Here is a 16675-nt window from a genome sequence, read left to right on the forward strand (position 1 = left end):
GGTCTGTTTGTTCTGTTGGCAGCCACTGAAGTGGTAAAGCCATCTCGCAGCCTGCTGCTTCCCCTGACGAAGGATCTAAGGAAGAAAAGAGACACCACGTTTTAAAGTTCTCCTTGTCTAATACCAGATCTTTGGGATGAGGCCATGGGTTGGGACAGGCGGGATCTAGAATCCAGGAAGCTTCTAAGAGTGTAAAAGCATGAAGTCGTTCCACGTGCTCCTAGAAAAGCTGGCTGGCTAGGATGGTGTTTTCAGTGTTTTTTTCTTACTTCCCATCACTGGCCCCATTTTGGCTGTCATCATAGGTTAACTATATATCATCATCACTCTCTTTGTGATCACTGCCCACTATCCTCATGTCTGCAGCACTGTCACCATCAAATCCTCAACACCAGTACTGCCACCATTCCAATGTCCACTACCTCCAGCTTCCTTGACTCCCTCAGGATTGGGTTGGGCACTGTGTGTTTAATACTGAAGAGAATAGCCGTAGTAGCCACTGGCATGAATCACTTTGTTACTTTGAACCAGGCACTATATACTAAAAGCTTTATGCAGATTATCTTGTTTACAACTCCAATCATATGATGATTGCCTGTTTTCCTTTCCATCTCCCTCATGTGATGTAAGGGCAAGGACTGTATTTTAGCTTAGTTGCTTAATAAATAGATGTGGCTATCACAGTTTTATGATAGCCATCACCCCAAACACTGGCACCATCATTTTCCAGGCATCACAATCAGTATCTCCTTACCTGTGTCACTGTTATTGAGATCAGACTTAGCTGTTAGTGTCTGGGCACATAATCATTGGTAGCCTGCAAATTGTGCCACCAACCCAATCCTTACATATATTTTCAAGAAAATAGTAGATGTGTTTTAAAAAATCAGGGCATGAAAGCATGGAGCTGACATCTGAGTTTTGAAATAGGTATAAGGGAAGGAAAAGAAGAGACACGTATAGGGTGGGTCGAATGACAGGGCCGATTCCCAAAACAATTCAGCCCTGATTGAGTTAAATATGGGGGTAAATGTGCAGGAGCAGAAACTGACTTGGATGGAGTGTCTGCTCTGTAAAGACCACGTCACACCTTTAACTTCTCCATCAGGTGACTTCGCTCCCTCCCAGGACCAGTGTTTCCCAAACTTTTTCAGTGCCCTGGAACCTGTCTATCCTCATGTACCCAGCAAATCATTCCATAGCTATATAATTCCTTTCTTCCTTTCTTTCTTCCTTCCTTCCTTCTCTCCCTCTCTCTTCCTCTCTCCCTGCCTCCCTTCCTTCTTCCATCCTCCTTATCCCTCTCCCTCTCCCTCTCCCTCTCTCCTTCCTCCCTTCTTTTCCTTTCTGTAATTTTGAAAAGGAAACAGGCATCCATTGAGATTTTACTCTGCCAGTTGCTGGGCAATTCTTTTCATATGCATCGGTCTTCTCACTGCTTCTTCTCAGCAAGTTCACTTTGTAAGCATTATTATCCCTATTTTGTAGAGGAGAAAACTGAAGCCCATAGTGATGAAGGAAACGCCAGTGATGAAGCAGCAGCTTGACCTGAAAGCTACTGTTTCTGACACTTCTCTTTCTACCCTCTGAGCCTGCCTTTTCTAAAAACATCAAATTTCTCACTTTAAAGTGTCCATTGTTTTCAAATTAATTAATTTGAAACTAATTTTCTTGATATTAGGTTAAAATTGAGAAGCTCAAAACTCCAGAGTCAGATTCCTTAGCAACAGCTATTCCCTGTGCGTTCACATTAGCCCATTCAGGTCAACCCAGCACCCTGACCTATGTCCAATGGGTCTGCCTTTCTTGAAATATCTAAATAAAGCACTAGCAAATTCACATCCAATCCCCATCCTGACTTTATCTTTGCATATTAATAAAGGCGGTTTCAAGGACCAGCTTAATTTTCAGGAAGCCAGATGTAAATATTTCATTGTCCAAGTGTTCATAGAGATACTACACTTGCATGCACTTCAAAGGGAAGATGTAAGTTTCATTATAAGGTCTACGCATTTCCCTCCACCTTCTAACCTTCTAGACAACCTTTGGGACTCTCTCAAAATGGTACCCTTTCCTTAGCTACTTAAATGAGGCCCAACTTTGAGTAATTAAAGGCAACTTTGCAATCATTACAGGGACAAATCCTCAAAGCAACACCAATTCCTCTGTTACTAGATCAAGGCATTGCATCCAGCAAGACCATTAAGCCCCAAATCTCAGTAGGCCTGGAATAGTTTAACATAAATGGGATTCTATTTTGTTGAAATGATGATGAGGCTTCATGGATTTCCACTTGAAACATGAATCTTAACTTCCTTTAAAAAGCCCGTAAATATCTGGCTCTGGCTTGGAAAAAAAAAAAGTTTACATCCAGAAGGAAGCTGCTATTTTTGCTAACGGAATTTGATTTCATGGTACTGTCTAGACATAACAAAGAATTCAATTCTCCCATAGAACGTTTCCAATCAATGCAAAGGATGTTCTTGAAAGGAATAGAAGAGACTATGTAAGAAAAAATATGTCCTGTATTTAGAAAACACCCAGTCTACTGGACAGGTTTTTAAAAATACATATATTATCTAAAGCTGAGCTATCCAATAGAGTAGCCACTAGCCACATGTGGCTATTTAAATTGAAATTAAATAAAATGAAAAATCTATTCCATCAGTCACACTAGCCATACAATAGCCACATGTAACTATTGGTTACCATATTGGACAGTACAGATAAAGAACTTTGCATCATCACAGACAGTCCTATTGGACATCACTGCTCTTGGGGGAGTCATTTACTGACATTATAGTTTCTGTTCCCCATCTAGCCCATCCCCCTTGGTTCTTCAGTTACCAAACAGGTTTTCCTGTGTCTCTAGTAGGAAAGTGGCTGTTTAGTTTACTCTTGGCTGAAGGTGATAGCATAAAATCCTAGATACCCCAGAGGGAATTAGTCTTCATTAGCATGTGTCTTCCTTGTTAAATCTTTCACCAAGGAAAGGTACACACATTCAAATGCCTGGAATCACCAGATGCCTTAATAGTACCCACCTTGGTGCAGTTACAAATCACTTAAGTTAATCCATTTCTCCTGAGCTTTCCAAATGGATAATTGGATTCATTCTTTTGCAACATTGGCCTGAGTTCTGACTTTAGATCTAGAAGCCTTGTGTCCACCGTGTTCCACTCCTGTCCCACCCCCGAGCTAAAATGGTTATGTATCCTGGTTCACTCTGAGCTTCAGGACAGCAGGGACCATATATTATTCATCTTTGTAGCCCCAGTGCCTAGCCAGGACACGGCATGTGGAAAGCACCCAGTGAATGTTTTTCAAAGAAATTAATTAATCAATTACATAATCAATCAAAGTGCCTTCAGTTTTCCCAGTAGGCTTTTTGCTGATTATTCCTGCCAAGAGTTCATTCCTCAGCACAGTGATTAGCAAATCTGGCTGCACGGCAGAGTCATCTGGGGAGCTTTTAAAACCTACTGATGGCAGGACCCCACCCCAGACCAGTAGAATCCAATTCTCTGGGGGCGGGGCTCAGGCATTGATAGTTTGTAAAGGCTCCCCCAAAGGATTGCATCGTGTAGTCGGGGTGAGAATCACTGCAGGTTTCTGATTCGGCAGCCCTAAGTAAGTTTTCACTTTTTTGAATGTTCACCCCAAGTCGCATCTCATCCGCTGTCATTTTTGTTGCGAGAGTAACATGAATTTGGTTTTAGTAATTACCTTACTCAGTTATGGGACAGTAGTGTCCTCCACTGATCCAAAAAGAGATTATGGAAAGGTATACTCCCTGTGGACGTTATTTTAATGTCTTAATGAAGATTCAGGCTAGAACTGTGTTGAAACAAAACAAGAGCATCTCTTCCTTTAAATCCTCACTGGAAGTTTATTGTAAGTAAAATTTGGTGTCACGTCGAGTTTTTAAAAGCACAGTACAAAGCTGCATGCATGCTATGACAGTAACTATGGAAAATATATCTATTAAGACAAAAAAGGCTTGAGGGTAAAGGAACTAAAACTCTAGTAGTAACTATAGATAAAGCAAGAGTTCTGGATGTGGGAAGACTAGAGAACGGATTCCAAGTCCTGCCCAGGAGAATCAACAGGGAGAAAGTGTACTAGCTGGAAGGATCTTCCCACTGGCAGAATGAAATGCACAGGCGTTGACAAAGTCTTTCCTAGGCGGGACTAAAGGGCTCTGAGAAATGACTAAGCCAGGGTCAAAACAGGAAGGTAACCACCAGTGCCAGATATAAAACGTATGGACAGGAAGGAGATGATTAGGCAAGACTGTAGCCAGAACTGAGATGAGAGAGAGAGAGGATGGGGCCAAGAATGGGCCGAAGGGTTCAAGACTAAGGCCAGGAAGTGTGGGTTAGCATTTGACATAGGGTCTGGTCTGTGGTCTCAGGCAGGGGTGTTTTCTAAAGAAGGGCTTCCAGCAAGATTTTTGTGTCTTCTTTCTCTTTTTCTAAATATCACAATAGTTTCGTAACATTAAAAATGCCCGTACATTGAAAAATGAGCCGAAAGAAAAATATTAATAATAGCTGCTATTTATTGAGCACCTACTCTGTGCCAAACAGCAAATAAGGGTTTGCACCCATGTGTCAGTTAATCCTCTCGATAAACCTGAGATGATGTTGTTATTATCATCCCTACTTTAAAGATGAGAAAACAGGCTAATTGACTTGTCCAGGGTCACATAGCCAGTACATGGCACGGCCATGATTCAGTCTGTATCTGTGTGACTCCAAAGAAATGCATTTGCTTACACACCCAGACCAAGTTCCATCTGAATTTCTGGAAATCACCTCATCGCACCCCAGCTCCACACCTCACCAAAGGCCACCTCTACTGTCACCAAGAAAGTGACAGTCTCATGCCAACACTAGTTATCTTCATGCATTTTCATTATGTGGTGGGAGTTTTTATGAGACTCTACTACAGGCTGTTTTTCAAATTTATTTAATTCATCCATCATGCTCTGAAGCCATTTGCTTTTTTATATTGGATAGATGTAATGAGATTTTGGACACTAAAAAATGTTTTTATTAAAAGTTATGACCCAGAGCTAGTTGGTAGGGACTGTGCCATAAATCCCTAGAAGTGTGAGAATTTATAAAGGATGTAGTGACATAACCTTAACCTTTTAGGTTACTTCATAAATTACAGGATCATTTAGACTAATATTGTCTCACAACCTCTCCCCACCTCTGGCCAAATAATAATAATAATAATAATAATTTATGTGATTATCTGATGTGGTTGGTCATCCTCTGTTAGCCACAGTTGACTCCTGGCTGGTGGAAACAGATGGTTGATGACAGAATTTGTTGGTGGTCGGCCTGAAGACCTTACTGTGGTGGGCACTGCCCGTTTGTTCTCCTGCTTAGCTCTGCAACCTTGTAACTAGAGCTGAGTGCATAAAGTCACGTTTGCTACAGACAGGGTTAAAGTGATTTCTGTCAAATGAGTATTATGAGATTATTGAATGATAGCTTCTCCACTCCTCCACTGCCAACAGGAAGCTCTTTTCAAAATTAGGAAATGATATAATTATTTCTGTTCATACATAATAACTCCATTTTAATGTCAATAGTATCAGATTTACATTAATGTTATGCTGCTTAGAAATCATCTAAAGAAGAATTAGCTTGTAATATGGACCAAAACATAGTCATTAAATATATAGAGATATTATATATTAATATAGATAATATAAAATAGATATATTATCTATAATAAATATTATTGTTGTAATTTTGTCAAATCAACTCTTATTAAGTAGAGCCCTGGGGGGTCAGATGGTGAGCCACAGTTCAACAAGAGACCACGAGGGAATTGAAAGAAGTCTTTATAGATCCTAGAGGAGGGAAGTCAAGGCAGCGTGCAGGAGAGAAAGTAGCAGGACCTGGGCCGCATGCCTATATTAGGGCCCGTGTGTGAAGTGTGTAGAGTTACTGGGCTAAGGCTGGATTGGGCAAATTCAAACCCAAAACATCAGGGTTTCAGTAAGATCCAAAGGGATTCTATCTAAGGGGTGCATAAGGAGAAGACCATGGGAGGTGGGGGAGACTACTTATCATAAGAGTCACGTCAGGATCTGATATTTACTTACTCTTCTGCAGGCTGTTATCTACGGCATACTTCACTGGAGGGGCCAGTGTCATTTTAAGGCCCCTGCAGTCAGCTTGGCCACAAAAGATGGATGTTGAGACAGAAATATTATGGAGTAATTTAGTGAAACTCTCAACATTTTAAACAATAAAATAAAATAAAAAAAAATAAGACAATTAGACTTGGTAAACTGCCAGCTGCTTTGAAAACATGCATTCATTCATATATTTTTTAGCACTGCTGTGTGCCAGATCCTCTCTTAGCTGCTGGGATTCAGGAGTAAATACAGCATGGTCCCTGCTTCAGGAAGCTCACAGTGAGATCGGCACAGATGATGTGCTCTTATTTTCATAGAAAGATTTTCAACTCAGAAGATCAAGAAAAGCTTTATGGAAGAGATAGCCTTTCAGTTGGGTTCGAGGAATTGGATGAGCTTGAGCTTGCAAAGATGAAGAGAAGAGCATTTCCAGCAGAAGGGACAGAATGCACAAAGGCATTTACGAAACTAGCTGTTCATAGGCTAATTTAAAGAGTTAAGTTTGGCTACAGCAGATAACAGGTTTTTTTTTTTTTCTTTTAGAGAAAAAAATCCCAAGATAAACATTATGTTCTTATCTGTTGCCACGGTTGAGGCTGGCTGGGTAATATCTATAATTTCAGGAAGATGAACTTGAAACTTACAAACTTACTATTGCTGTGTTTCCTAATCAGGCCCATGTTTGATCATCTGCTTATGCTGGGAACATATTCCAGGGTTTTCATAGTATACTGGCAATAGCTCCCACCTACTGAGGCCATGGGAGTGTAAACTATAGATACAGTCATCATTAAACTCATAAATCCATGTCATTTGTGTGTCATTCACCTCATCCTCATTCATCATCCCTTACATTTTCAGAATGGCCCTCTGATTGAATGTTTTGAAGAACGATTTGCTGCAGCCACCCCGGTAAGAATGAGAGGGCCCTGTCTGGTGAACTGTTTCATGTCGTCATTATCTCATCGTTCATTTCATGCTCATAAGTCATGCCTTGTGGTTACAGAACCGGACAGTGCCGGAGGACTTTGATGAAATTTTTGAGGCAATAAAGGTAAGGCCTGCAGGTCCTCGTTAAGGGAGGGCCGTTCTAGTCATTCTCACGCATCCCATGTCATCCTTATCCAGCCTGTATGAATGGCAGGCATCCTGCTCTGCTCTCTTCTAATGGGAAGATTATTGATGGGCCCTGAAATAGGGTGAAATAGTAAGAGTGTGTGTGCGTGTGCGTGTGTGAAAGAGGATATGTTGGAGATAAAGTGACAGGCCTTCGTTTCGAGGGAAGTGACACTCTCTCGTTTCATTTAACAATTATTTTTCAAACTCCTCACATGTCCCGGACATTCTTAGATATGCTGGAGATGTGTGTAGCGGAGAGGAAGACACAGGCCTGTCCTCCGGAAGCTCATATTATAACAATGCAGCATTACATAGGATAGGGTAAGGTAGGGCAGGGTAGGGAAGGGTGGCATAGGGTCGAATAGCCTAGCGAAGTGTTGTTTAGTACAACATAGTATAGTGGGGATTCAGACACAGAAGCAGGATGTGCGTAGTGTACCAATGGGAATAAAAGACAGGCAAGACTGCTATTCCATCAGTATACCCTGGAAGAGATGTACTGGTTTACAAACAGTATTTATACAGATTGGCTGATACATAGGCCAATGAATATGTCACCCAGATACAGGGTGTTGAGAGGCTTGTAGGGTTTTTTTAATCTTGGCAAATTAGAATCACCAGGAGAGCTTTTAAAGTCTCAGTTACTAGGCTGTACTTCAAACCAGTTAATTCAGACTCTCTAGTCTAGGACGTGAACCAGGTATCAGCATTTCCCCCCCGGTGATTTCAGTGTATATCCACAGTTGAGAACCACTGAAATAAGAGTATCACATAAGCTGTTCTGGGCAGTGGAATGGGGTGCAAACTGAGTTGGGAAACACTCCCAGGGGTGAAAAAATGCCTTCTAATTTGTGTCCTGAAGGATGGGGGAAGGAGTGAATATTCTAAGAGGAAGAGCATGTACAAAGGCCCTGAGATGGTTCATACTTTTATAACACTCGGTGCTTCTCTGCTCCATGACACTGCCCTGATTGTGTCTATGGGCCTCTCTTCCATCAGATAGCCAGCTCATGGGAGTAGAAACTGGAATGAAACGGAAATGTTCCTTACTCATCCCTCTATCTCTTGTTCTTGGCACAGTAGCTAAGGTACAGTAGGGGCTCAGCTTCTCCTAAATAAAGGAACTCTTGATGTCAAAACGTAGAGTGGGTCTGTGAGAATGTGTTTTGGGAGTCAGTCAAGGACATCTCAGCCTTCATCAATGACACCTTCAGAATTTCTCTATAGGAGGGGCCTAGGAGTCTATTTGTAGGAGTCTATTTGAACAAAGGACCAAGGGACTAACCTTGAAATAGCAGTTGTACAGCACTTCGGATAGTCTTGTGAAAATATCACTTGTTTATATCAAAGAATGGCTGGGGAGGGGACAGGCCTGATGGAGATATTGAAGGACTCTCCCCCTTAACAACCAAGCTGCTTCTCTTCATCTTCTCCACTGGCCTTGGCAGCTTCCAGTATCACTCTGCTTACCCTGGAAAATGTCCAAGGCCTAAGAAAGGAGCAGGATCTGCCATCAACAGTCACATCTCTCTTTACCTGAAGACATCTGTAGTGCCAGTAACAGAAAGGCAAATAGGCATCTCAAGCCAGCCTTGTTCAGATGGTCATGCATCATGGCAGACTTTCGAGGAACCCTGCCTTCTGGTTAGAGAACATTGTGGTGCTGGTCTTCCACCATGTAGGAAGGCTACTGTGGCTCTGTAAAGTGATAGATAAACAAGATGCTGCTTGTTCTGTGGGTCAAGTCCAGCTTCTTTTAGCTGACTGGTCAGAGGTAAGTCACTTACTCTCTTGGTTTCAGTTAGCTTATCTGCAAAATATAGATGGTGAGAGAGACACCTATGCTGCCAATATCACAGGGCTCAGTGAGCATCAAACATGATGATAACGTATTGCAAAGTGTATTGAAAACTATAAAGTGTTTTACAAATGCAAATGGTTAGGTTGTTGAATGATTAGTTATAACAATATTATCGGTGGAATATGGCTTATTATGTTACAAATAAAAGGACTAGGTTAACCTGAGGAGGGAAGTTGTGACATAAACATTCCAGATTCTCAATCACATATGGTCATTAGAATTATTTTTAATTTTATGGGCTAAGAATCCCTTTTTTCTATAAAATTTAATAAAGTAACAATCTATGTTTTAAGCCTCTGCATGTTTTTTTTTGTTTAATCGTTGAGTGAAAATCATCTAGCAAGAGGAAAGTCTGTATCTGAAGAAAGTTATTTTAAAAGTTGTGCTTAAGGAGAAAATTAGCCAATAAATTATATTTACGATGTTAGTAAAAGTGTGCCACAAGTTCAACACATTTGAAATGTAAGTTGTGTGACTTAATTATTAACTTCATTTTAATATTTTCTTACCACTGAAAATAGCTGTAAGCCATTTTAAAATCATTGAGTTCCAATTGAGAGAAGCCCAGAAGCTTCATTTGAATTAAATAGAATTATTACTTGTACAAATTTGGGAGAGAGTCTAAAGGTTTGGCATAGTTTCACCAAATAATATGAAATATTGGTAACAAGCTAACAAAGTTTTACTAAAGACGAGCAAGTATTTAGGGTCCAGCCGGATTTGCGAGTGCACCCCATACACCAGCCACCTCATTACCATGTCCTAACTCTGGACCATTACCCTATGAGAGGGAATCAAGTTAGTAAAGAGTTGGCAGAAAAGACTGAAATACACCAGGTCCCACCACAACCTGGCCTTTGTCCACTCCACCTGCCTTCTCTCCTGCTCCTCTCTCCGCCCTCAGGCTGGTTACACCAAACTGCTTATACGCCCACCTGCTCAGACTGTTCCAGGCCTCGATTATCCTTTTTGCTCATGTTCTTCCATCTGCCTAGATTGCCCCTCCTCTTCTTGGTTGCCTGGCTAACTGCTCCTCTTCTTCAGGATTCAGATCAGGGCTGTTTCCCTGAGAAACCCTCACTAAACTTCTTTGCCAAAAGCTGGCTGGATCCCTTCTAAGTCTCCCACAGCGCCCCATAGAGACCTCTGTCGCCATTCTTGCCACATTAGCTTGAAATTATCTCCTTCTATGGAGTGTCCCCACCAGTCTGTAAGTTCCCTGCTGGCTGGAACTTGGCGTTTCCCATTAATATGTTCCCAGCACCTAGCACAGTACCCAGCACCTAACAAACAGTTATTCAGAGTTTAGGGGGGAAAAAAGCACTGAGTAGTTGGGAAGGAAATTAATATATAAAGGCTCTACTTTGTGCCAGGCACCATTATTCAGTCTGAAAGCTTAAAAGGAAAGTGAGTTAGCCAGGCTAAGCTTCTTTCAGCCAAAAGAGCCTTTTGTACCTTTTAAACCGGGCTTAGCCAAACTTCAAAGAAAGTCTTGCTATTAATATAGTAAATAAATCTACAAAGGAGATATTATCATCTCTGTCATCCAAGTGAAGAAACGGTAGCTCTGAGGAGTGCCAGAGATTGGAAGTGGTAGGACCCGAACATATGCCCAGGTGTGGGACCTTTTCCAGCCCCCAGAGCTCGCTCACTTGTCAGTAGGAGAGAATGTTCCTTTCTCTGTTGTGACTCATACAAATGCAGTCCTGCCTGGTTAAGGCGGAATTCAAGTTCAGGAGTCCTGCATGGTAGCCAGGCAGACTCTTCCTGATCTTTCAATTGAGTGGTGCTTTTAGGTTCTACCAATTAGAAGCTATCGCTTAAAATCCAAAAAAAAGAGCAGAAAGTGTTTTTTTCCCTCAGTAGGCAGGTTTGCACAAAGCATATGATTATATACTTTCAGTTAGGCCATTGGGATCCTGGCCATAGATTCCCTAGTCTCTGAAGCTGGAAGTATATACAGATTAATTTCTAAGTATATCTTAAAGGGTTTCTTCCACTGCTGTGGCTGATATTGCTCAGACACTCTTGTATGATGGATGGGAGTATAGAAGATACAGTATCTGCAGTGATGGATTTCCTAGGAGTGATTAATAGTGTATATACTAGGCTGTTTTCGATGCCCTTCCCAGTATTAAAAGATAGGTTTTCTTTTCCTCCAACTATATTTTTTTATTCTAAAGACACACTTTCAGGGACTGTCATTTGACTGCATGGTCTATATGTAGAACATTCAAGTCCTTGCTTGGGTGACCTTGAAGTCACCTCTGTGAGGCTGTTTACTCATCTGTAAGAAATGGGGATGGTGATTTCTACCTCAGCGTCGTTATTATTGAGAACATTTACTGAGAAGTGGCCATGAAGTCATGTCTTAATACACTTAGCACATGAAAGGCATTTCATATGTGTGGGTACACTCATTAAGGAAAAGCAAATGATAAGGCTGCCTTCTTGCCTCTATCTCCTGGAGAAGAGAGAAATGCTGGCATTGATGGTAAATACATGTAAAGTGGTATTATTATTGCTTATGGGAGGTGCCTAAGCAAGAATCTCCTTGGCTGAGCCCAGACAAACAGACAGGCACACCGAAGTAAGAAAAGACATCCCAGATGTCTTTAGGATCATAAGGTACAGCGATGACCCAAAGGGCTTGCTGTTTATATAAGCATGTTGAAAAAGTGAAACATTTGCCCCTATAGCATACTGTTTGTAAAGCAGTGCCCAGCAGCATCAGCATTCTTTGTGGTTACATCATTATCTTTTTGTCTTTTTAGGCTGTGACCCAATTAGAACTTTTTGGGGACATGTCTACCCCTCCTGATATAACCTCTCCCCCTGTAAGTATGTGCTGCATTCTGAGCTCTGCATGCCCTTCCCTTTCCTCCTTCGGGCTCACAGTGGCAAGAATATGGGCTTTGGGTAAAACGGACCTGCTGGTGGATTTCAGCTCTGACTCTTTCAAGCTGTGTGATTTGGGCAAATTAACTAGCAATTCGAAACCTCGACTTCCTCTGCCATTTTTTAAAAGGAATTATGATGCATGCTTTTGTTTTGAGGAATAAATGAAACCATGCATCAGCAATTAAGTGAGATCACCTGGGTACATGCTATTATGCTGGGCCAAGGAGAGAGACAGGAATAGAGCACATGGCCTAGTTGGGAATATGGGCAAGAAACTCAGCAGGAAACAACCACGATGAGGCATTTGACAGCCCTTACCCAGGACCGACACTGCCAGGTGGTCAGCCCAGTAAAGGAAGCATCTTCTCCCCCACTCCTTTCTGTCCTTCCCTTCCTTCCTCTGCCCGTCTTCTCCCCCACCCTCACCCCCACCCCAACCTGCCTGTTGGCTTTACTAAGCTTCTCAGGAAGCTTTGGATTATCAGCTCCAGGTTCAGCCAGAGTATGTATCTCACTCATTGCTTGCAAGGAGACAGAGACTGCAGGAAGCCTTCATTTAAAAATGAAAAGAAGAAAATAAAGGATTTAAAAACAAAGCAAAATAGAAGCCCAGCGCTTTGAGAACTGGATGCATTCAAAGGCCACCCTGCAAACAACAGAGCCAGCCTAGATGGCCTCTCCAGCTCTTCCGTGCCCACTCCCCAGAAGTGGGCGGGGAGCAGTCAGCCGCAGCTGCACCAGCTGAAGCTGCTGGGAGCAGCAGCTCCTCGGGGCACTGTGCAGTTGTGCAAACCAAGGGATGGTGCTATGGTTCATTGGCGAGATGTGCCTCACAGAGAAAAGGCTGTAACCTCACCACAGAGGACAGATGGCGCGAGACCCTGCTGTCCACAGCTGCCGCCAGGGAATCTAGGCACAGCTGTCCTGCTCCCAACACCTGATGTCCAGAGCAGCCATGAAGGAGGGGACAGCAGCTCCTGTCTCCAGGGAAGCTGGACAGCTCTAGCCAGCGTCATTCTCTCCTCCATCCCCAGAGGGAACAGCTGCGTCCTGGGTACTTGGAATCTCAGAACTCTAGGGTTATGGAGCTAGAAAGGCTTGAAGAGATCTTCCAACTTCATTTCCCTCATTTTACAGATGAGCAAACTGAGTCCCAGACAGAACATGTGACTCACCCAAGGTGACATGGGGAAAAAGAGAATGGCATTGATTGTGTTTAAAAGTGCTTAATGCTGCATCTCATGGCCATGTTTCTGGCCCCAAACCCAAGTGCAGTCCAAATGGGTATTTAGTTATCCTCAGAACAAGGCCATTCTTTCCACAAGCTGCTAGTCTAAAAATGGCTTTGTCTGATTGCCATGGTTTCAGGATTAATTGCTTGCCCCAGTCTATCCTAAGGGGAAAATAAGGATATTGTAGCATCTGACAGACAAACTCTGTAGGCAATAGGCTTCTGTAAATGGATGCAGATCTCTATAAAGAAACTGCATACTAATGTTTTTGATTTCAATACTCCTCATCTTACCTAACAGTTCGTGCAGCGGGCCTTTCTGAAATTCTAGCATAGGCCAGGCACTTAAAGCTCACAGCTGCTCAGGTGTTTTTTTGTTTTTGTTTTTGTTTTTTATTTTATCATCTTCTGGAAAATATTTACTTCTTTTTACAAGTAAAGATGCAGGCAAAATTCTAGGAGACACCAAGATACAGGAACCTCTGCTCCTATTGCTAAACACTATTTGTTCATTTAGTCAATGATTGTTCATTGAGCACATATTACATGACAAGCCCTGAGCTGGGCGCACAGTAGGTCCTGAGTGGGTATATGTCAGTTTGAACTAACCAGGTCTAAAGGCTGAAAGTCAGATGTTTTTAAAGGTCTGAAAACACCTCCAAGAGGTTGTTGCTCAAACTAAATAGTCACGATACTAGCAAACGCCATCCTTTTCTGAGTACCTACTACATGCCTCAGAATAGTATCAAACCTTTAAATGCATGATCTCATTAATCCTCAAGGCACCCCAAGAGGTAAGTATAATCTGTGTAAACAGCTCCTGACCTGCATACCACGTAACAGGCCTGGAATGTGGCTTGCTTCTGCAGCACACACAATCCCCGCCACTCACACACACACACACACACACACACTCTTAATTCCTGCACCTGCTGCCTTCCATCCTTGATGAGCCACCTCCTAGGAGCTTCATGTACCCTTTGTCTCTCCCTGTCTGACAGACTCCTGCAACTCCAGGTGATGCCTTTATCCCGTCTTCATCTCAGACACTTCCAGCGAGTGCAGACATGTTTAGTTCTGTACCTTTCGGCACTGCTGCTGTACCCTCAGGTAAGCCCTCTTCCATCTGCCTCCCTTCCTTCAGCCTGCATTCGTCAAGAAAGAGAAAGGGTTGACTGAACCAGCTGCCAAAGTATGCCAGAACACCTGTGGAATTACCATTCCCTTCTGTGACTCTTCAAGTGACATTGAGAAGCTGCCATAGGGAGAGGGGTGGTATTTACAAAAGTTCGGTGTCCTGCTGGGATTCAGTGATGTCTTTCATCTGGAAAGTTCAGGATTCCAGGTTGCTCAGGTGCATAGCTTTAGGGAGCTTGATGCGCACATATCCGTGTGAATCAGTGCAAGTCCGGCTCTTCCTGTCCATATCAGCCAGAAGGAGAAAAGGCAGTGAGTAGAGAGGAGATGGATGAATCAGCTCTCCACAGACCTCTTGAAACCTGACTGATTGATGGGATCTGCCTTGTTTAGTGGAGATGAAAGGAGCGGGGAGGTTCCTCACCTCAGAAACCTAAGGGACAGAGCAAACCACTAACAGTGAATTGGGAGGACGAGGAGGCCCTTAGTGATTTAGAAAGCATTCTTTCTGTTTTCCAAATATTTTTTAAAATGTATATACTACTTTTACAACAGGGCAAAATATATATAGTAACAGTATCTCAGGTGAGTTACAAATTGGCAGGATCACAGGCAATTTGTCTCCATGGCATCAGATATCCCACTTTACTTGGACATGACCAAAGGTGGTATTAGTTCTGCTTTTTATAGACTTGGGAGCCTTAAAGTCTGTTTTGCTTTCTTTAACTACATATTTGAAGTTCGTGGCTTCATCCTTCTACTTTGTTCTTATAAATGGCAAATAGAGTTTAAATATTTTCGAATATAAATCTTGCATTTTCTATAAATAATGACTTTTAGTTACTTACTCTTAGAAGCAAATTCTTGCCATCAAATATAAACCTTGTTGTTATTCAAAATGAATTAAAAATTTATACTCTGTTCTGAAGTAGTTACACTTATTCCTCATGAGTCCAGAGATCATTATGAGCTTTGAGAAGCGATAAGAGTTTGGGAGCCACTGAATCTACTTACAATTTAGACGTAAATAGCTTAGAAATTTATTTAATTGCTGAGCTTCCCAGCTGATTCTGTTTTACCCATCTCTAAAATGGGATGATGGTGATGACTGGTTTTCCTTACCTAAAATGGATATTAAAATTTCCTTGAGAATAGTGTAATAGAATGTCATTTTAAATAAGAATAACAGTTTTCTATCTAAAATGCACCACCTCGTCAGCCTTCAGCCTTATGATCACAATGCCCATGCTTTGCCCCCATCATTTGATCCATGAAGATATTCTGGCACAGGTGATGGGAACTCCAGGCACAATCATTCCATGGTTATTCACTGAGTGCCCAGGCTCTGTCCTAGGTGCTTGGAGTGTGTCAGGGAATACAACAGACACAGACCCCTGCCCGCAGAGAGCTCACTTTCTATTAGGGAAACAGACAACAACATGAAAACAAGTAACTTATCTAATATGTGAGAAAATGCTAAGTAGTATGGACAAAAAATGTAGAGCAGGTATAGGGGTTCGGGGCCAGTGAAGGCAGATATAAATGGAGGTTGTAGTCAGGAAGGGCTCATGCAAAGGTGAGATGTGCCAGATTGGAAGTGGCAAGGGAGGGAGCCAACAGGGATTGGGGTTGAGAGTACTCCAGGCAGAAGAGGAATGACCTGGCCCCTTCGAGTCTCTAACCCCTCCTCCGTAAGTGAGAGGGTGGGACCGGATGCAATCACCTATGTGTTCCAGCCCTAACGTTGGATGAGAAGCAGCCATGCCAAGCCCTGCTCTGGGCCTGTGCCAGATGAGGGCTTTGGAGGCCTAGATCTTAGTCTTGCTGGTTGACCAGTTGTGTTTCAAACTACAGACAAGCCTTACTTCTGTACATTGAAATGTGGTTTCTGCTAAAAAATATACTGATAATAAAAATAGGTAGGTCACTTCCACGCTTCCGATTTTTTAGAACGTAAATCTAAAATTAATTTCAATTAGTATGTTTTTACTTTCTTAAAATATGGTGAGGAACAAAACTAGGCTTTAGTTGGTATTAAACTCTCCGCCCTTTTCCTCCCTTAACTGGCCTTAAAATCACTGCAGCTGTTGAATCTCTACCTACTTGTCCCTAATTGTAGAGCCAGTGATGGGGAAACAGGGAAATGAGCTGGGGTATGCAGTACAACTGACTGGCTACGGGACACTAAGGCATCGAATGGACTAGGTTTGAATCCTGACTCAGCCACTTATTTATAAGCTTTAGACCCCTGGGCCAATTACTTAAC

At 42.3% G+C, this 16675-nt stretch overlaps 1 protein-coding gene across 1 annotated transcript in view; it reads left to right on the plus strand.

The window, feature by feature from the left end:
- Positions 1–16675, plus strand: part of DAB1 (DAB1, reelin adaptor protein) — a 245857-nt gene that overhangs the window by 220944 nt on the left and 8238 nt on the right. The window contains 4 exon segments of the mRNA XM_023536809.1: positions 7022–7144; positions 7146–7214; positions 11915–11977; positions 14274–14382. Of these exon segments, the coding sequence (XP_023392577.1) occupies positions 7022–7144; positions 7146–7214; positions 11915–11977; positions 14274–14382 (364 nt within the window).

The sequence above is a fragment of the Pteropus vampyrus genome, unplaced genomic scaffold (assembly GCF_000151845.1).
Source record: "Pteropus vampyrus isolate Shadow unplaced genomic scaffold, Pvam_2.0 Scaffold170, whole genome shotgun sequence".
Taxonomy (NCBI): domain Eukaryota; kingdom Metazoa; phylum Chordata; class Mammalia; order Chiroptera; family Pteropodidae; genus Pteropus; species Pteropus vampyrus.